This window comes from Hyperoodon ampullatus, assembly GCF_949752795.1.
Source record: "Hyperoodon ampullatus genome assembly, chromosome: 5".
Lineage (NCBI taxonomy): Eukaryota > Metazoa > Chordata > Mammalia > Artiodactyla > Ziphiidae > Hyperoodon > Hyperoodon ampullatus.
Window position 1 is genome coordinate 146,119,872 of NC_136918.1, and position 20,968 is coordinate 146,140,839.

Here is a 20,968-nt window from a genome sequence, read left to right on the forward strand (position 1 = left end):
CCAAAGTCTGCGCACCTAGAGCCCATGCTCCGCAACAAGAGGAGCAACCACAATGAGAAGTCCGCGCACCGCAATGAAGAGTAGTCCCTCCCCAACTCCTTGCAACTAGAGAAAGCCCACACACAGCAACAAAGACCCAACGCAGCCAAATATAAATTAAAAAAAAAAAATTACACTGGTACGAAATTAGAATTTGCTTTTCTCTGTTGAAAGGATAGTTGTCTTAGATTATTGGTCTGCTCTTAATAAGAAAGGGTAAACAAATGGTTTTCTTTACCTTTAATGTAATATGTCTAGAAAACTAAGATTCTATGATTTGTCTTTATCGGGTCTTTGATTACTTAAGAAAACTGAGTCTTCTCTATTAAAAGAGACAAGCTTTTTTACAACTGTGTAACTTTTCGTATGTGTTAAATTTCATGGGAAGCATTTTCAAATAAGAAGTGATGTGGAACTTTTTTTAGGAAATATTTATGTGGAAATTATTAATAAATATTCCAGGACTTCCCTGGTGGCACAGTGGTTAAGAATCTGCCTGCCAATGCAGGGGACATGGGTTCGAGCCCTGGTCCGGGAAGATCCCACATGCCGCGAAGCAACTGAGCCCGTGCGCCACAACTACTGAGCCTGTGCTCTAGAGCCCATGAGCCACAACTACTGAGCCCACGTGCAACAACTACTGAAGCCCACACGCCTAGAGCCTGTGCTCCACAACAAGAGAAGCCACCACAATGAGAAGCCTGCACACTGCAATGAAGAGTAGCCCCTGCTCGCCGCAGCTAGAGAAAGCCTGTGCACAGCAACAAAGACCCAACACAGCCATAAATAAATAAATAAATTTATTGAAAAATAAATAGATAAAATAAATATTCCAGAAATCATATGAAATTCCCAAAAATCTGGTATGCCCTGATATAATTCCAACTCTTTTCATTTACAAATAGTTATTGTTTGTCATTTGCAAACAGTTATTATTTTACTCTGATGCTTTTGCAAAAATGTTCCTGCAAAAATGCTTCATCTTCAAAGAGATTCATGGAAAAGACCCTCACAAGTACTCTAGAATGTAGGCTTCTGATAACTACTCATTCTTTAGCGTTCTGTTTTCCAAAATTAAAGTACCCTTTTTCTCCTCTTTTAAGCAGTCTACAACTTACAGCAATTTAGTAAACATTTATCTTTTTCTCCCTACCTGGTCCCTCAAGAATTCTCAAACTCCTATTAAATATTCTTATTTTTCATAACAATACATATTTGCAAAAGTTAAGTAAGCAACTGTTCTTGTAACAGGACACAACTGGACAAGTCCTTGGCTTGGCCTCTTAGCCTAGAAAGACTTTAAAGATCCAATATGAGATTCCTCATGAAAAGTCCCAACGAAACAGACTTTAAAGAGCCTGTATGGTCAGTCGCTCTTCCTGCTGCACTTACATAAATAATCAGGCCAAGTTTATTGAAACCAGACTCGGTTACCTTTGATAGAAATGGAGGTGATTATAGAGAGAAAAATTATGTTTCAATAACACACCTTTATGTACATCAGATTCTAGTACCAATAATTGTCTTTTAAGTTTGTTTTCTAAGTGTAAACTGGACTGAATCCTGAATTCTTCTGATTTCCTCCAATATGTGGCTAGAACTCTCCAAACTAACATTTACAATTTTCTTCCACTCTTTTGATTTTTGAATCACTATGAAACTAAAACTGCCCTTTTCCCAAAGCCCTGCAAGCAAAAGCTGGACAACTTGATACGAACTTCAACAGCTCATGTGAGGACGATCCTCATGCCTGTTGTTGTGTGGCCACTCAGAAAGATCGCCAGAGACATTCACACTGAAAACCAGGAAAATCTGTCTAATTGCCATACTCGTCCTCACTGCATCTGAAGATGCTGAGAACCCAGCATCTAGAAATCGTCTCAACTAGCTGCTCTCCAAACTCAGAAACTGAATTTATAATTTGCTTGAATTATTTACCATTGTTTTTCTTTTGTTTCCATAGAAATGCCTCTCATTGAATTACCTGATTGCGCAGATCACATAGAGACCTAATTTATGTGGAAAGACATCTACGGTGCTGCCTCCTGAGGTAAACACCCAAGGTGCATCCTGTCCTGAGGAACACTGAGGACATGTGATTGCTGACACAGCATGTGCGCCTCCGTAAACAACTTTTAAAGTTTCTGTAGACTGACTTAGAAAGGTAATACCCGAATCTGATTATAACCCATTTGATTTATTTAATTGATTAAATTTGGGCTCTGGGAAATTTTTCAATCTTGATTATTGTTCTTTTTATAGTCATCACAATAATTTCCCAACAGTTTTAAATGCCTACTGGCAGCCACTCACATACCAAATGGTATCCATCAGGATCAGACAACTGGATGAAATTTGCAATAACCACATGAATGATGAAGATGGTGACTACATGGCCCTCCAACCTGTCAATTCAACTAGTGAAAACAGCAAATATGTGACTCTTCAGCCTGACTACAACAACGATGGAGAGAGAGAATAACACTACACTGGTTGGTGATACTCTCAGCCAGCTGAGACAATGACCAAAATGGGGAACCGTTAAAATCAAAAACAAACAGAGCCCAGCCTCGAAAATTCCCTGAGCAGACAAAACCAGTTTAATCATATAAACAAAGGCTAATTTAGCTTATTTTGCAAGACTAACTTGACCTGGGTCATTTCTTGTTTACACCTCTGGAAATCATAAAGAAAACTTGAACTGCTTCCCAAGGTTGATACGAGGTAATCACTGAAAATTCTAATATTGTAACCAATCACTGTGAAGAATAAACAGTTACTGCCTTCTCACAATATAAGCTCTTTATAACAATATATACCCGAGCCTCATTCAGTGTTTTGGTTTGTGCACCCCTGGTTTGCAAACTGTCTTTGTGGTGTGTGCATGATAAATTTTTACTAATGATTCATTGGCTTTACTTTTAGCTATTTATGAACCTTTGACAAAATCCTAAATAAAATACTTATCAAACTGAATCCAGGGCTTCCCTGGTGGCGCACTGGTTGGGAGTCCGCCTGCCAATGCAGGGGACACGGGTTCATGCCCCAGTCTGGGAAGATCCCACATGCCACAGAGCGGCTGGGCCCGTGAGCCATGGCCACTGAACCTGCGCGTCCGGAGCCTGTGCTCCGCAACGGGAGAGGCCACAACAGTGAGAGGCCCGCGTACCGCAAAAAAAAAAAAATTAAAAAAAAAAAAAAAAAAAAACTGAATCCAACAATATATAAAAAGTAAAGCACATCATGACCAAGCTGAATCTATACCAGGTTTACCAAGAGCCATGAGACAACAGAATCATACAAGGATGAAGGAAAATCTACAAGAACTGCACAGAAGCCCCATAACACAGCAAGTCCACATCCGCATCCTCAAGAAATGGGAACCTCTGTGCCCCAAAACAAAAGTCTGAGATTGTTCACAGTAGGATGATTCATAATAACCCACTGAGAAGCCCTGAAGGATATACAACAAGCACATGCATAAACAAAGCGTGGCATCTGCATTCGACAGTGGAGAGAGACAGACATGGGATTCCACGTTGGGATCACAGTGGGCAGAGGAGAACCAGGAGGGGAGCTTCTGGTAATGTGTTTGCCTGACGTGGTCACATGGGTGTGTCCACTTCATAATTAATCCAAGGGCTATATGTATGGTTTGTGGACTTCTCTAAACATGTGCCAGACTTCAACAGGAAAGGTTTATTTAAAAACTACCATTATTTGGACACAGGTGGAGCTGGGGGCACAGGCATACCTCATTTTATTGTGCTTTGCTTTACTGCACTTCGCAGACACTGTGGTTTTTACGAACTGAAGGTTTCTGGCAACCCTGCATAGAGCAAGGCTATCAGTGCCATTGTTCCAACAGCGTCTGCTCACTTCATGCCTCTATCACGTTTTGGTAATTCTCACAATATTTCAAACTTTTTCATTATTATTATACCTATTATGGTGATCTGTGATCAGTAATCTTTGATGTTACTATTACAAAAAGAATTTGACTTGCTGAAGGCTCAGATGATGGTTAATATTTTTTAGCAATAAAATATTTTTAATTTTAATTTAAGATACATACATCGTTTTCTTAGACATAATGCTATTGAACACTTAACAGACGACAATATAGTGTAAACGTAATTTTCATATGCCCTGGGAAATTCACATGACTCACATTACTGTGACATTTGCAGTGGCTGGAATTGAACCCACAGTATCTCCTAGGCACACCTTTATGTGTCTTCTTTCAATGTTATTAAGAAGATGCAAAAAATAATTCATTTTTGTGTTATAACTGTGCTACTCTGACCCCCAGTGCACACATTTAATATACTTCAGGGCCTACAGCAGGATTCAGGAGCATCTGAAACCCCTTCCATGTTTAAACGAGTTTTATTCCAGAGCCCCCTGTCTGAGATGGGCCCCCGGCCTGAGCACCCCAAGTGAGCAAATGGCTTGCTCTCAATGACATCAAGGTTGTCTGATTCCTTGGCCCCAAGCTGATGGTACCCATGCTGCGTGACTGAGCATCCCTGTGCCAAGGCCGCCCTTACCTGATCTCTCCGGCCCTGTGGTCTGGGAACTGCTTGTGGAAATGCTTCAGCGCCTGCATCACAGCCGAGGTGCACTCCACATATGTGTAGTCAATCATGATGTCCCCTGGGAAAGAAAAGGAAGGCTTGAGAAATGTGAACTTTACCTCAGCTGCCCAATTTGGTAATTCAGGCCAAATCATGACACAGGAGAACGCCATAACGTGCAGAGCCTGTACAACACATCATGAGCCTGCCCATTCTCCAAAGGAAAGGAGGAAGCATCACCAGTGACCAGCCCGGTGACATGGCCACCAGGTGGGAGGGAGGCACCTACACAGGTGACCTGGAGGCCCATCTGTGCTGCAGGACAGCCAGGCCAGTGGGAGGGTAACAGAGCAGCGCACACAGCAGAGCTGCACCCCACCCTGAGAAGGCCTCCACAGGAGCACATTTGCCAGTTATAGGAGCCCGACAAATGCAGATGCGGAAGGAGGGTACAGGGGCGCACACAGATGTAGCAGGAGGACACAGGCGAGCGGGTCCCCACTGTCACCTCCCTGTGAGGAGTTGTGGGCTCCGTGAGGAGCACTCAGGAGACAGGCCGGCCTCCATGGAAGACAGAGCAGGAGCCGGCCCAGGCTTGGGCCAGAGAGCCGGTGTGAATCCCACCCACCTCCGAGAGGCAGACTGCAGCCTTTCTATCCACAACCAGGGTCTCCGCACCCTGGGAAGTCGAGAAGAAGCACGGAACACTCTGGTGCCTGGGGGCTCCTTAGAGCATCCGCCCGCATCTGCCAGAACATTTGTTGGCACTGCCCCCCGCCAGGGGAAAGAGCTCCAGGCTCTGGCAGGAGATCCAGCCTCAGGCACGCGGGGCCCCTGAGTCTGTGGCCATGTAACTGGCCGACCACTCACCGAAGATCTCTGAGGGGTTCAGAAGCTCCAGAATGTGTCCCCCACGCTTGGTCTCGTAGGTGGCAAACCCTCCATCGGGGTTTCTCATGCTCAGCAACTAAAACCAGAGGGAACATCCTGAGAATTCGCCCATGCGCTGAGCACGTGCAAGGGCCCACAGGCTGTGGCACAGCTTTCTAGAAACACCCCTAGGCTAGGAACCAAGGAGCAGGGATGCGAAACAGGGAGCCGGTTTTCATGTTAAACCAGGACCCTCAGGCGCCCAGAACAATGGGCTGCAACCTTTATCAACCAGGTACTCCGGGACCACCCGGGACCGCTCCCCCGCACGTGCATGCTTACCACTTACAAAGCACACGTGCGCCACCAACCTATGTGATCTCCATCGTAAAAATCGGACAAAACTTGGGTGTGCTAAGTGGGTCTGTGGTGGGGTGGCCAAGACTCCACGTGCACAGCGCCCTCAGCTGTGCGACCAGAGTCCCACACCCAGCAGCCTCACCACAGCGACAGCATCGAAGAGCCGCTCTCGTGGGACGTGCTTGGTGACAAAGGGACACTTTTCCTGCAGGAGAAGGAGGGACTTCAAGGCCTCAGCTGTGCAGTCGGCAACAATCCAGCCACAGTCCAGTGTGCTGAAGGAGAAGCCGCCCTGGAAAGTGTGGGGCTGTAAGGGTGGAGGCCAAGCCCACACCTGGCCACCCCAGGCCATGGTGCCTCGCACGCCTGCACAGAGCCAAGGCCCATCCACAGCGGAGGTACAGCCCCAGCCCCAAGCCACACACATGTGGACGGCCTCCAACTTCCAGCACAAGGACTGCAGCCTCTGCCCGTCACCACCTTTAGGCTCTACTGTGGGACGGGCACAAGCAACCCGCTGTGAGAACGCAGCCATGGCCATGTCCACGCCCCCACGCGCTGCGAGAACTGCCCTCCCCACTCCTCCCCTCATCACTGCCGTTCATGTTCTGACAGCTTATTTAATGTCTGCATGTGCTACTGAGTGCACAGTGTGTGACATGGCGGGGTGAAGCCCACAGAGCTCAGCTACTGCATTTATGCACAACTCTGCAGTCAGGAATATCTTGGGTACATCAGTGGAACCCCGCACTGTGCCTCTATCAGAACAGGAAGCCGGGGAGAGAGCCCTCCTCGAGGGCAAGGCCGGCTAACCGGGGCAGGCGGGCTTGGCCGCGGTACCTTGCTCATCTGGCGGTAGTACTTCTGGTAGTCAGGGAGGTTGTCTGGGACCTGGTGAGCATCCGAGGGGCAGGAGGGAACACGTCACCACCACAGCACGCGACCCCGCGCAGGGACGGGCCCGCACAGCAGGACACGTAGGGACCCAGTGCCGCCGCCCTCTCAGCCACCAGTGCCAGTGGGAACCCTCCAGGCAGCGCCCACGTGGCCCACTGCCCCCACCCACAATCAGGGGACGCCCCGGGCTGGAGGGGCACCCCGCCTGTGCGAGGAACAGACCAGGCCTGGTCTCACCTGCGAGACCCGGAGATACTCATGAGCCTTCTGCAGGCAGGACGAAAACTCTGGTCTGTGTTGTGCACCCGCCTGGGAAAGAGGAGGGGGTGAGCCGCCAGCCAGCACACGCCTGTGCGTGGCTGGTCCCTGGACGACGCTGGTGATACCCGGCCACCACTGGGAACCGGGAGCAAACCCACCCAAGTCTCGGGGCGCTCGGGTTTCTGCCGCCAGGTCAGAAAGACATGGTGGAGCGACGGCAGAAGAGATGGTCCACACCCCCTGGCCCTAGCCCCAGCCTGTGCCCACAGGGCCCCTGCCCATCTAAGGCAGGCCCCCACGTGGCCCAGACTCCTCCCCAAATCCTGCCAACCTCATTCCCACCAGCATAAAAACACGCTCCTGTTTCTCTCTAGTACATGCTCAAAAGTATCCCTAGCGAGCAATCTGAGCACTGAGAACAGCCTGGAGCCCGCGCCCCCTTACAGAAGACCCCACCACCTCGTCACCCCGGGAACAGCCCTCACAGGGCTCCTTGCCCCTGAAGACTTCAAGCCAGCCCCACACCTAGAGCTGCCAGGCAAGACCACTGTCTCGGAGCCCAGGTAAGCGAAGGGTCAGGGCCGGCAGGTGCCGTGTCCGGCTGGATGCAGGGGTGGACACACAGGAAGGGCAGGTGGGGGCTGGAGAAGGAGGGACAGAGCCACATACCTCCAGCAGAGCCTGGATGGCGAACGCGGTGTCCCAGATCTGCGAGCCATTGGTACCCTGTGCAGAGAGGACGGCACTACAGCAGCCACCGCCCACCCCCACCCCAACTTCCCAGATCCGATGGGTGCCTAGAGGGCCAAGGAAGGGTGCAGGGGCATCCACCAGCTCCTACAGAGAGGTAGGAGTCCAGCAGACTCCTCACCCCGGGCTCTGGGCTCTGTACCCCTAAAGCCCACGAGGCCCTCAGAGGGGCTGGTCCTGCAAGGAGCCGTGGGTCAGGCGGCCCCACCTGCCTTCACCAGGCCACCAGCCAGGACAGGGCTCCTCAGAGCACTTCCAGGATTTGGATGACCACTGCCATGGCCTCCACTGCTTGCCCACTGGCACGGAGCCCAGACCAATCGGTGGCACTAAGGGACACGAGACACTGCAGCCTGGTGGGACAATGTGTGGGAAGAACACACACAGCGCCTGGCCAAAAAGACTTGAACCGGATCAAGCCTCAGGGCCGAACCGCCAGTTTGCAGAAACTCTGGGGTGCAGAGCTGGCAGAAGGTAGACTTGCTAGGGACAAACGACCCAGGAGAGAAGGGCACCGGGAGATTGCAGGACAAAGGCGACAGCGAGGATCAGCCTCCCGGACTGGACCCTGACACCACTGAACACACAGCAAAACCCCACCGGGGGCTGCCGTGAACTCAGCGGGGATGGCACGGCAGTTTTGTCAGGACCAGAAGCCCTCGTAACCTCCAGGGCTGGAGGTGTCAAAGGGGGTGGGGAGCCACATGAGGGCTCGTCACCCCCCTCCACTTCACGTGTTTCAGGAATCTTTTCACGCAAGACTGGCAACGTGGGGGCCAGGGAGCTGGAAGTGGGGCTCAAGTGCGCCGGGCAAGGGCACCTGGCGGGGGTGGTCTGCACTGGGCGGGGCTGGGCCCACGTGCACTCGTCCCAAAGGGCCCAGAGGTCAGTGTGACCCAAGGACATTGCTGGAGGCACCACATTTGCACACTGAGTGACAGGAGACAAAAGCCCTACAGCTCCCGGCTCGCTGACCCCAGGGCCCCTGCAGCCGGGACAGAACCAGGTCAGCCCAGGCTGCCCAGTGACCCAGGAGCCCCACCCCCAGGGACACGCACAGGACGTAAGCTGGGGGAACAGCATCTACGACATCCAGACACTGGAAACCAGCAAATGGTACAAAACAGAGGTGCGGTGTACGCGGAGAGGGGCCACAGGGAGTGTGTCTCAGGACTCTGAAGGGGGTACCTCTGGGATGCTCAGCTCAGGGGGCAGCAGAAGGCACGGGTTCTGCTCTGACCGCATCCTGCTGCTGTCCTGACCCCGCTAACCAGACCCAGCATGCGAGCTGTGAGATCAGCTGTCCAGCAGCAGTTGGGCTGGCGTCTGAGAACCACCATGGCCCTTGTCGCCCCGCCCCGAGCTGCAGCTCTGAATGACTTTGGTGTACAGACTGCTCCTGTGGTGTGGCTGCAGGCCCTCAGCTCTCCCACCACCCACCCAGGGCCTGTCAGCATCCCTGCCAGACAGCACACACCCAGGAGGTGCCCGGCGGTGCCCCTCAGATGTGGGACAAGGGGGACCTGCAGCCACTGGCCACACACTGACAGAACATGTCGGGAGGAGTGAGTTGGGATCTTAACAAACCCAAAAGGCAGGAACGGCTGCGAGGAAGCAGCAGTTGCGGCCCTACAGCCCTTACCTGCACCTTCATGCCGTCGAGGCCCAGCCTGTGAGGAGAAGAGTCCAGGTCAGGGACCAAGGGCAGAGCCGGAAGTCAGGGGCCCAGAGCCCGTGTCCCAAGAGCAGTGCGCCCACGCAGCAGGGGACACGTGAGGACAGCTCCCACCCCCCCACCCAGCTGTGTGGAGGGCCCACCAGGGGAATAGGCCTCCCTCAAACACAGAATTCCCTGCAGGGACACGCTGGCCTTCAGGCTCTCAGCCACGCCCTCCCCGAGGGCCACGCCCTCCCCGAGGGCCACGCCCTCCCAGCCACACTCACCAGAGGTAATCGGGAATCCTGGACAAGTGCTCCTGGAAGGCGGAGGAGGCCGGCCCCTCCCTGTGCCAGCACGCAAGCATGTTGATGGTCTTCGAGATCTGGAGGAGACAGCCCTGTCACGGTTCTGCTCCACACCCGCCGGGGTTCCCGGGCTGGAGGGCCGCAGCCCTACCCCACCGAGGCCCCAGCACGGCCTTGCTGCAGGCCAGGCCTTCTGTTCTAACCGCTTTCCCAAGCACTCACTGCTACCAGGCTGCAGCCCTGCCCTGGGAAAGGTGGGAATGGGCCAAGGCACGTGTGCCAAGGAGGGAGGGAGACGGCAGCAGGGAAAAGACAGGGTGACCCGTAGAGGTGACGGGAGCCCAGCCAGCTAGTGAGCAGAACCGCCACGAGGGTGACGGGCAAGGCGGGGACCCCTGAGTGGGCACGTGGGTGTGGTGTGTCCTGAGCTGCCTGAGATAACTCAGGGGACGGAGGATAGGGCTGAGGGCCACAGGACAGACGGAGCGACTCGGAGGCGAGACCAGCAGCGCAGGGCCTGACTGCTCAGAGCAGGTGTTCTAGAGGCCCAGCTCTCCCACCCCGGGACCTCCTAGGCCAAGGTCCGATTACAGCGCATTTCTAACTTGCTTTATGCAGCGTTAGGTCAGAGCCCACACAGAATCCCCTGGCGCTGAAAGGGAAACAACTGGCCCCTCGGTGGGGCGGTGGCAGTGGACGTCCCCCGGGTACCACCCGGCCTCGAAAACATCTGGGAGCAGGGTCACGCGTGGGGCTTGTGGACACTGCGCCCACTGGGCTCACACAGAGAAGCCGTGGGCTGACCCAGCACGGCGGCCACGGTCACGGCCGCCCGAGGCTCGCTGCAGCGCTGCCTCCTGCACCCAGTGCCCTAAGGCTGCAGGCCAGCCTCCCGACCCTGCACTGGCCGCCCGGGCTCACAGCCCCACGGGGCAGAGCAGAGTCAGGAGCCCAGAGGCTCCGAGAAGCCAGTCTCGAGCCCCCAGCCTCAACAGGAATCGGGAGTGGAACGCAAGCACCCTGGTCCTGCAAACCCCATAGGAGAAAGGCAAATGGTGGGTTCTTAGGGTGGGGAAGGGGAGAGGACCGGGGGAGGAAAAGCAGCCCACCCCACCGGCCAGAAAGACCTAAGGAGGCGGCCTCAAGAAGCAGTGCTCCAGACACACCAGGTGGTGGGACGGGAGGGCGGGCCAAGCACAGGGGTCCTGGGGGATCAGAGGCCCACGTCCCACGTAAAGGTGTGGCAGCCTCCAGCGGGAGACCTCACCTCCAGGGAGACCCCCACGCGCAGCTCCACAGACACAGGCCTCTGGGCAACCCGCCCCCAGTCCTCGCCCGCCCCAGGCCCAGACGCCCAGTGCGCGAGGGGCACTGACCGGGCCGATGCTGAGGTACTTGGTGAAGCGGTCGTCGGCCGCGATGTGCTCGTACAGCTTCTGGATGGCCCGCTGCCGCAGGCTGGCGCTGTGGTGCCGCTCGTACAGGTTGAGGATCGCTGCGAGGGAGGGGGGGCGTCCACAGGCACCAGACACGGAGAGGAGTCCCGGCCCCAGCACAGCCCCCCCAGGGCGGTCGGCCCACGACGGCCCGTCTCGGGGCCCCCCCTTGCCATCCCCTCGCAGCCCCCTCCCTGGCGTCCTGGTGCTGCCCTGTGGCCCCCGCAGCCGTGCCGAGCGTGCTGCCTCCCAGTGCCGACAGGGCGGGGCCCGGCTCCCACCCCAGGGCCCGTCTGCAGGACCAGTGAGGGAACGAATGAATGAATGAGGGGGAGCGGGGCCGCCTGCGCACACAGCACCCGCCAGGCTCCAAGGGGAGGCCACTCGGCTCTGAGCAGCCAGGAGGACCCACGGGAGACGGGCCTGGACTGGCCTCGTGGGGTCCCGCCCCTTCTCTCCCACTGAGGAGGAACCACCGGCCCCTCAAGGCCCTGGGCTCCGAATCCTCTGTCCAGGAGCCTGAGCCCCAGGTGGGTCTGCTGGACACGAGATGTGCACGGCCAGCCCCCTTGTGCCCACAGGACCCCAATGCCAGGACTCATCATAGGGCCGTGTCCCTCCGCGTTCCCTGTCACTTTAGGTGTCGACTGACCCCCGGGGGGCCCAGCCAGCCCCTGGGGGCACCCACCATACACCACGTGGAGGAGCCAGCTGTGCGGCGTGTACAGCTCATCGGGGGCCACGCTGTCCCTGTGCGCTGGCCAGTCGATGCGGCCGTAGTCCTCCACGTAGAGCTCCTGAGGGCGGCAGTGCCTCAGTCCCAGACCTGCCCGTACCCTCCTCTGCCTGCCCTCCCGAGGGCAGGCCCCAATGAGCACCCTGCTCCCCAAGCCCCATGTCAGGGCTGCTTCCCGGGGACACACTGGGGCCTGGCCTCTGCTCACAGGTGCCCTGCAGCCCATCCCACTGCACAAGCCCCCAGGCAGTCATTTAGGGACAGGAGGTGGAGGCTCCACTCTGTCGGGCTCTCAGCTCCGTGGGGACCCCTGAGAGCGGGCGTACGTGGTCAGGCTCACCTGGCGGAGGCTCTGGACCAGCGGGTCCTCCTCGGCGCTCAGCCGGGTGCCGTAGCAGTAGGCCATGGGCAGGTACACCTGCCGGCAGTGGCACCAGATGGTGGAGGGATGCGCGGGCATCCAGTCAGGAAACAGCCTGGCAGGACAGCATGTCAGCAGGGCCCCCCCAACACTGCAGCCCGGGGCCCTTTCAAGCCTGAACACGGAGTGGACGGCTGTCTCCGGCCCAAGTGGGCACAGCCGTGCTCCTGAGGGGCTCAGCCCACAGAAGCTGACAACTTCTCCTGGCTCACCAGGCGCCTCCTAAAGCCAGAAGACTTGGCTCCTAAACGGTGAGGACTGCCTGTGGGTTCCCAGTTGTGACAAACGTGCCACAGTAACAAAAACGTTAATCACGGAGATACTGAGTGAGGGGTCTACAGAAACGCTCTGGACTATCTTTGCAACTTTTCTGGAAATTGAAAACTATTCCAAAATAAAAAGTTCACCTAAAACCCTTCAGGACTGCCACAACTTCTCAAGGCCTGTGTCTTTGATCGTTACCTCTGCTGTGCTTCACCCAGATATGCAGCCTGACGTGAGCACAGCTCTGCCAGCCTCCCAGGTAGGGGCGCACCTGGGCTGTTTTCTCAACCCGCCCCTTTCGCCTCGGTCCTCGAGTGAGAGGGGAGGCCACGTGCAGGCGAGCCCACCTCCCCTGCTCCCAGGCGTAAGGGTTGGGCGGGTGTCCTCAGCCCCACCACCCCTGGCCTCACTCACTTGAGGGCTCCTCCACTCACCTTAAAGGGCGTTTGCTACATTTTGGGTAACATTTCCAGCATTCCTGTAGCTGAAGCGGTTCAGGGTCTCTGGTCCTTTATCCTGCACACCCCTGCCCTTTACACTCTAACCTATGCCCTCCAAAACAACTTCCGCCAAGACTAGCAGTGCCCTAGTTACCGAGAGGCCCAGCAACCACGGCCTGGGCCCTGCAGTGCGGGGATGCAGCCAACGCAGTCCCCCACACCCGCCTCTGACACCACACCCCTCCCAGCGCCTGCTCCGTGCCTTCCTCTGCGGCTCCTTACACACCGGGTGGGTCCGAGGTCCAGCGGGCAGGCCCACCGGTGAGGAACGCTGGAATGGCCCCAGACCACTTCCCGCCCCTTCCAGAGTGGCCAGCCTTGGGCAGGGCTGCCCCAGTGGAGGCTGGGCCGTCGGCCCTTTCATCAGGCCCCTGCTGTCATCTCCTGATCGGCCCCTTCACCTCGCACCTCTCCTCTACCGAAGTCCCCTAGCGCAAGGGCCCCCCAACCTCCCTGACAGCTCCCTGCTCCAAGGACCTCACCTCCTGAAGGTGATATTGGGGTACTTATATGTATATGAATGTATTCGGGACACATGTCCAGAGATTTCATTAGTTATTCACAAAATGTTTAAAATCTCTGGCTTATAAGTATCACACAATATGGAATTAATGTCAATTTTGCTGAGTTTTTAAGCAATATTGTAGTTCTGTTGAAAGAAAATTCTTATCTTTTAAAAACACACACTGAAGAGTTCGCAGGGGAAACAGAATGTCTGTGATCAACTTTAACATTCACTAGCAAAAAAGACAAGGGGGACAGTCAGCACGGCACACCCAGCACTGGGCTGGGGAGGGCTGCATGGGCTGTCACCTCCTTTCCTTTATTTCTATAGATGCTCAAAATGTCCATAACAAGACACAGTCACAGGCATCTATGCAACAAAGGCAGCGCATCACGCCCCACACCAGAGGTTCTGTAACCAGCCAGGCAGGACCCCACCCACCTGCCACATGGCCCAACGCCAAGGCACCTCCCTCCCTCCTGCCCAAGCGGGAACCCTCTCCTATCGTCTGTAGGACTCAGCCAAGCAGGGGCTCTGCCAGGAGCCTAACGCCACCCCACTCCACTGAACGGACAGCCCCTCATCTGACTAACAGGCAGCAAGTGACCGAGGGTGGCGTCACTCTACTCGCTAAGAGAGTGGTGACTGTAGATGGGGAAGCGTACCACATTTCTGGGAACAGAGTGTTGAGGCCTTCCCAGCTGTACACGTTCAGGACAGCCAACCAGAACTTCCCCCAGGAGGGGATGAACACAGCGCCACCTGTGAGGAGAGAACAGGCCCCATCACCTGCCTCTGACTGTGAACATGAGACCCTCAGGAGTCAGATCCCCTTCGAAAGGCAGGCCTGCTAAGGATCCTCTCCCTGTCGCAAGAAGCAGGCTCCAGAACCACTCGGGACCACCCAACACCAGGGCTGCTTGATGGAACCAACGTCTTCCCCAGAACAAGCCTGTCTGGCCCCTGCCCCCGGGGAAGGAGCAGCTGGGAAGGTGAGAGGCCCAGGCGCACACGGCAGCCCCTGTCCACACGGGCCTGGAGGTGATGAGGGAGTTAACTGTGCACGCTCGGCCTTCTCCCTCCTGAGTCCATCTGGCTGTCCCGCGCTGCACTGTCCCCACGCAGCAGACGGATCTGGACTGTGGCTGTGGGGATGCTTGTGGCCCCATGTTGGAGCCACCCCCAGCAGCACTGGTCCCAAGCACAGAAAAACCATCCTGGACACGATTCACAAGGAGGCCTCACCCCAAACCCAGGTGTGCAGAAGGCAAAGAAGCCACAAAGCTACTAGGGAAGCGTGGCCTGAAGACATTCCTTCCCAGACAAGGAACCAGAAATCCGCCTTGGGATCTCACACTAGTGAGCCCAGAAGCTGACGATGGATTTGTTACAAGAGCAACACACGTGTGAAGAATGCAGGCTCATGAGAAAGCGCAGCAGGAGGCATCACCCGACGTGGCAGGTCAGGAAGTGACATGCAAGGTGCCAGGCGAAGCATGAGAAGCCCCCGAGGCAGCAGGGCTGGGTGGAAGGTGGGACATCCCAGGCAAACACAGTGGCACATGCGGAGCCCTGAAGCAGGAAGGGGCTTCGAGGTGCTGACGGGAAGCCCCTGTGTGTGAGCACAGAGCAGGGAGGGCGAGCAGACTGAGGAACGTCCGTGAGGGGAGGGCAGGCGGGCGAGACGCACCGGGCTCTGCAGAAGAGCAGTGAATATTCTCGGAGGAGCAGGAGAAGGGCCTCCCCGGGGCGGGGGGAGGGGAGTCACCCCAGGAGCCCCACAGGACGCACAGGAGAGCGAGGGTGGAGGGTGCAGGCAGAGCCCCACCAGCTGCCACCACTCTCGTGCGGCCAGGCTGCCCCCTGGGAAGGAGCACTCCCACAAGCAACGCACGAGCGTGTTGTCCGTGAGTCCTTGCCCATTTGCGAAACAAACAGAGTTATATGGTGACCTTTATTTGTGTTTTAAAAATTTACTGGCAAGGTTAGACAGTTTCCTCCTGTTCTGCTTTGACGCCTGCCTGGCTCGCGTGTTTTGCTGCATGTGAAGTGCAGGTGCACCTTTCTATTTCCCATTTTCGAGCACTCATTATGCTGAGGTAACGTGAACTCCTTATTACGTAGCACGTGCTATGCAGGGTGTACCTTTCTTGTGAAGAATATTCCGGGCTCGCACCAGGTCAGGATCGTCAGGCCCCACGCCCAGAATTCTCAAAGCCACATAGTTGAGCGCAGTCCCAAACACCGTGGACTTATCCTCGATGTGCCTACAGAAGCAGGAGACAGGTGAGAAAATGACGTCTTCCATCACTTGTAAGAAATTAAGCAACGCTTCCGTTAAATCTCCTCAGCAAATCAAGAATGACGTAACAACACGAGAAACATCCAGAACAGCCATTCTCCAGTAGGAGCTCCTGCACCTCCTTGACAACTGAACAGTTCCAACACTGCCCTCAAGTGACTTTCCTGGCGGTCCAGTGGTTAAGACTCCGTTCTCCCAATGCAGGGGGCGCAAGTTCGATCCCTAGTGGGGGAACTAAGATCCCGCATGCTGCAGAGCACGGCAAAACTTCCTCCCTCCAGGACCTGCCCGTCCCTGTCCATTTACTTCCCATGCCTAAATCAACATGACCCCAGGCAGTGGCCCATCAATAGACCCTGCATCACTACGGCCCACAGAGCAAGCTCCAGAGGCAGCATGCCAGGGCAGGCGAAGGCACTGGTGAGACCTCAAGTCTGTCCCAGGACCCAGATGGCAAAGAGCTGGGATCTGAAGCTCGAGATGCCCACGACCCCATCCAGGAGGCAAGCAGAGCTGAGCTGTCCTCCTAGGATTCTGTAAGGAAGGCTGGTGGTGTGGAGTTAGCCAGCCCAGGAGGGGCCCACATCCTGCTTGCAGGACAAGAAGCACCAGGGCTCCACAGCCAGGTGGGCAGGCAGTTGACCACCTTGGGACAGGGCCCTGCTCCCAGAGTGAGCGACACCACAGAAAGGCAGGCTGAAACATGGGGAGAACTGCCCAGCCTGCCTCTCCCTGCTGCCATCCCAGGGTCAAGGACAATTTTCTTCTGCCTTAGCGATGACAGCAAATGCTTTTCACTGTGCTATATGGGTGTCGGGAGTCTCTCAATCAGTCATGAAACTCATTACAACACAAGCTGCAGAACCGAGGCCCGCAAAGTGAACAGGCCCATTCTGAGAGCCCCAGGGAAACCCGGACCCAGCCTGCATGTAGCCTCCAGCCCACTTCCCTTCTGACAGGCTCTCCCCACCCACCCAGGGCCAGAGCTACAGTCACCCCACCCTTTGATAGGTGCATCTCCCACATAAGAACAGGTGTGCACGTGCACGTGTACACATGCAGCGACGCAGGGTTGGGCAGACTCACAGGCCCCAGCCGCCATCAGGAAGCTGCACAGACCGCAGGTACCGTGTAATCTCTTCTCTGTATCCAGCCGGCAGAGGAATGTGCGCCACGTAGCACGTGATCAGGAGGCCTGTGCGGCAGAAAAGATACTCCTCAGCAGGCACTCAGCACTGCTAAGGCCAGGCCCCATTCCTCCTGAGAACCCCAGGTAACAGGCAGCCGTCTGCTAGGGTCTCCTTCCTGTGGAAACAAGCCTGGGAAGGCTACTATTCCCGGCCCCGTCAGGGACTTTAGAACTGGGGCCCCAGGAGCAGCAGCAACAGCACATGTGACACGTATCACATGGGGTGTGCAGAGTCCCCCCAGCCACTCCAAGGTCCCACACTACTGACACGCCTACTGGGAAAGAAACACTAAACGGATCATCCCTGGATGGGGTAGTTTACTCGCTTACATTTACATTTTCCTGTTTTATTAATTTTAATAGCACACATCACTTTGCAAGATGGACAACAATAAATGTCACCCACAAAGAACCTTCTGTTCCCAGCCTAGCCCTCCTGAGCATGGTGTTCACAGGCTACCCCCCCACCCCTCCACCCTACTCCTGGCCTAGGCTCCATCAGCCACGTGCCCACGGCGCCGAGCACGCGGGGTCTCAGGCAGGCCCCAGCAACAATGTGTCACGGAATGGATGCCCAACTATGGCCAGAGGCATGAGAAGCCCCAGTAGACACACCCACACAGACACACTCTGGAAAGGCAGATAGATATGGACACAGCACAGAGGTTCACAGAAAAAAGCCCATCTCCTTTCATAACAGGTATGATGCTATCAAGACAGGGAAACACACAAGCAGGAAGCAGAGCCGGTCTTCCCCATTTTACAGGCGAAGAAACTGAGGCACAGCCCCTAAGTGGTGGGGCTGGGGCTGGAGCCCAGGAGGTCCAACCCCAGAGTCAGTGATCACCACAGTGATGCTCAATGCCACACGGGCCACACAGAGTCATGACATCCATGAGCATTTGCCAAATTAAAGCAGAAAAAGACAGGTCCAACTTCAGCCAGCCATAGAAGAACCCTGAGACGGCACCCCCAAACAGGCCAGTGTCCACCTGAGAAAGATGGTCTGTCCAGAGTCCAGAGGGAGAGAGGAAAGCCCCAGCCTACAGCCTGCAGACAGCAGGTGGGGCAGCAGGCTGAGCCCAGAGCTACAGCAGCAAGCACAAACCAATGCAGTGTCCCCATGACCAATCACCCTCTGAGTGCCTGGTGCCATGCACATATGACCAAACCCAATTCCCATCATCCCCACATCACAGATGAGTCAGCCAAGGCATGGTGAAGTCCTGTCACCTTGCCCAGGGTCAGAGCAAGCCAGTGCAGTCACTGCTTCCCCATGAAGATCCCTGGGAAAAGTCTCAACAGGCTCCAGGTCAGACCAAGGGAAGAAAGCCCAAAGACTTGCCCCCAAGGACCAGGCCCCTGGGTCCCTAGTCAGGAAGATACAAAGCTGTACAGTCCAGGAGGCAGCAGGGCTTGGAGTCAAAGCAGAGATGGGAGCTTGATGGACTCCCAGTGCTACTCCCACTAAAGGAAAAGGTCCTTCTGCATAAATTCAGGGAATTTTCCGGATTACAAAGCTGAGCATGTCTTTAGAGAAACATTCCCAGGATGCAGAACAGACTTGTCTAGCCAAACCAGTTCAGTACCCAAGGGCTTCAACTGCAGTCCTCCTACGACTCACCAACCTGCACCTACAGGTCCCATCTGAGCTCTCCTGGCCAACAATTCAGGTGAGTTCACACACACAAGCTGCCTACACAGGACTTAAAAGATTCCTGCCCACCTCTGCACCTTGGCATAGGCTAGGCCCTCCACTGCTGCCCCTGCTCTGCACTGGGACTCAAGAGCCTCCCCTGGCCCCCAAAGCACCCCCTGCTTCCTTTGTCAGAACGCTAGCTAGCTGAGCCTTCACTCCCATCTCCTGGCAACGACAGCAGGACAACTCAGGCACAGGGCAACCTCCCCAGCCCTTTTCTATGTGAGCTCCCGGTTTTTCACCTGTTCACGCATTCACACCGTAGACGTTCACCAAAGGCCTGAACCAGATCAAGCCAAGAGGCCAAGGATGTCCCAGGGTGGCCTCGCCCACAGGCCACAACAGCACCTTCCTACCTGGCAGGAGGAAGAGCGGGCCACCGTAATCACCCGCCCAGTGCCCATCCTCGGCCTGCAGTGCGGCGTAGAACGTCATCCCGTTGAGAGCCCCCTCACGGGCTGTGTGGGCTTTCGGCAAGTCCTTAAAGTAACTCCTCTGCAAAGAAGAAAAAGGAGTTGAGAGCTAAGTGGTCTGAAGCTAGGCCAGAGAAGCCCTTGGCACTTGGAGACCAAGTCAAAGTAACAAACCTGAATTGCTTTGAAAGTTTCAGCTGTTTCAATCAAAGGCCTAAAACTCTGAGGACGGTACTGCCAATCTTAGCAAACGAATGGCTCCACATTCTCATGGTTCTGCGTTCCAACACATTTGCAAATTTCTTCATAACTTCTCCAAGACATCTTGAATAAAGCAGGTGCCCAAGTGTGTGGGGCGAGGCACTGATGCCCACCCAGACCTGGAACTCAGGCCTCCCTCGGGCAGGGGCCATGGGATGGCACAGTGACAGGGAGACCCCATTTCTACGTCATACTTTCTAACTAACTGAATTTCTCTTATGAAATTCACTAGATCAGAAACTTCTTTTTCTGAACAAAAACGAAGTTAGAGCAGTTTCTTACACACAGCTTAGTGATAAAGGGATTGAAGCAAAGGGGCCCATTCACTTCATGCTCTATCTTTACCTCGATTAACTCTGGTAGGAAACAGCTTTGGCGACACGAGACACAGGTGCACAGTACACATCCCTTCTGTTTCACCAGAGAAAAAAACGCCCTTCACATCGAGCTGCTTAAAGCTCCCTACTGGCTGCTGGTGCCCACTGCTAAGAAGGGAGGCAGGCGGGGGTCTGGTGGCGTCCCAGACACTGCACGTGGCGAGCAGAATCAGCACTTACGGTGTCCAGGCCCAGTAAGTGAGCTTCCAGGCCAGACTGCCCCCGGCCAGGGTCTTCCTCTCCTTGGAAGTATGTCCACGTCTGCCTCCCCCTCTCATTGCTGAGTCGCCAGCGGCTGAGGTCGGTGGCAGGCTCTGTCTTATACGGTCCCCCTCTTCGGCGCAGACACCTGGAAGCGATCATGCTCAAGTGACCTGCTCGCCAGGTCAGAGGCCAGAGGCGCAACGACCTTCCCGTTTCACCCCAACGACCCGCGAGCAGACCACTGTTTGCCTTACCTTGCAAAATGAAAACCCTCTTGGCGCGCTTCTGCACCGAAACACCGCGCCATTATTTCTCCGGGAGAGCAGACACATGCCACAGGGACCGCCGCCCACGTCCCGCTCCCCAGCCCGACCGCCTGCCCCACCCGGCTCTCCCCGGCCCGGGCCCAGAGGTCCCCGGGCGACATCGCCGAAGGAGAGCGTGCCCCTCCCCGCCCCTCACCGCCCCCAGGGCCGGTGCCGCACGTCTCCACAGACCGCGGGCGGGGCCGGACGGCGCAGCAGCCTCGCTGGAAGCCCCCGACCCAGTGAGACCCCTCCGCTGCGCCCCCCATCGCGCCCTCCCTTCTCGAGGGGCGCGGGGACTCACATGCCCTCCGTCATGACCGCCGCGCGCTCCCGGTTCCCCTCAGCCTGCACCCGCAACCGGACCAGCCACCAGCCCGCAAAGGCCTTCGCCTCTGCAGACCGGAGAACGCGATGGGAAGATGCCCGCGCAGCCAATCGGAGCGCGGTGAGGGTGGGTCCGGGGCGCGGCCGGCTAGCTCAGTGGTGGAGCGCGACGGTCTGAGCGGTGGGGGCGGGGCCGAGGAACATTGAACGAAGCGGGATCGGGGGCGGGGCGTTGAGGGGGCGGGACTGGGTGAGTGGGCGGGACTGGGTGGTTGGGCGAGGCCGGGAGGGACGCGACTGCCAGTCACGC

General features: G+C 56.0%; 1 protein-coding gene across 1 annotated transcript in view; it reads right to left on the minus strand.

Moving 5' to 3' along the window:
- The window catches only part of LSS (lanosterol synthase), a gene marked incomplete at its 3' end in the record, with an annotated part of 40,928 nt that extends 20,204 nt beyond the window's left edge, over positions 1-20,724 (minus strand). Inside the window, exons 1-17 of the mRNA XM_079705514.1 lie at positions 20,636-20,724; positions 20,003-20,171; positions 19,128-19,266; positions 16,970-17,078; positions 15,727-15,848; positions 14,247-14,343; positions 12,232-12,367; positions 11,844-11,952; positions 11,096-11,214; positions 9,699-9,796; positions 9,397-9,424; positions 7,674-7,730; positions 6,981-7,052; positions 6,687-6,737; positions 5,989-6,138; positions 5,487-5,583; positions 4,590-4,695 (exon numbers count right to left, since the gene is read on the minus strand). Coding sequence (XP_079561640.1) covers positions 4,590-4,695; positions 5,487-5,583; positions 5,989-6,138; positions 6,687-6,737; positions 6,981-7,052; positions 7,674-7,730; positions 9,397-9,424; positions 9,699-9,796; positions 11,096-11,214; positions 11,844-11,952; positions 12,232-12,367; positions 14,247-14,343; positions 15,727-15,848; positions 16,970-17,078; positions 19,128-19,266; positions 20,003-20,171; positions 20,636-20,649 — 1,673 coding nt within the window. The 5' untranslated portion in view covers positions 20,650-20,724. The remainder of the gene's footprint in view (positions 1-4,589; positions 4,696-5,486; positions 5,584-5,988; positions 6,139-6,686; positions 6,738-6,980; positions 7,053-7,673; positions 7,731-9,396; positions 9,425-9,698; positions 9,797-11,095; positions 11,215-11,843; positions 11,953-12,231; positions 12,368-14,246; positions 14,344-15,726; positions 15,849-16,969; positions 17,079-19,127; positions 19,267-20,002; positions 20,172-20,635) is intronic.
- Positions 20,725-20,968: the final 244 nt, after the last annotated feature.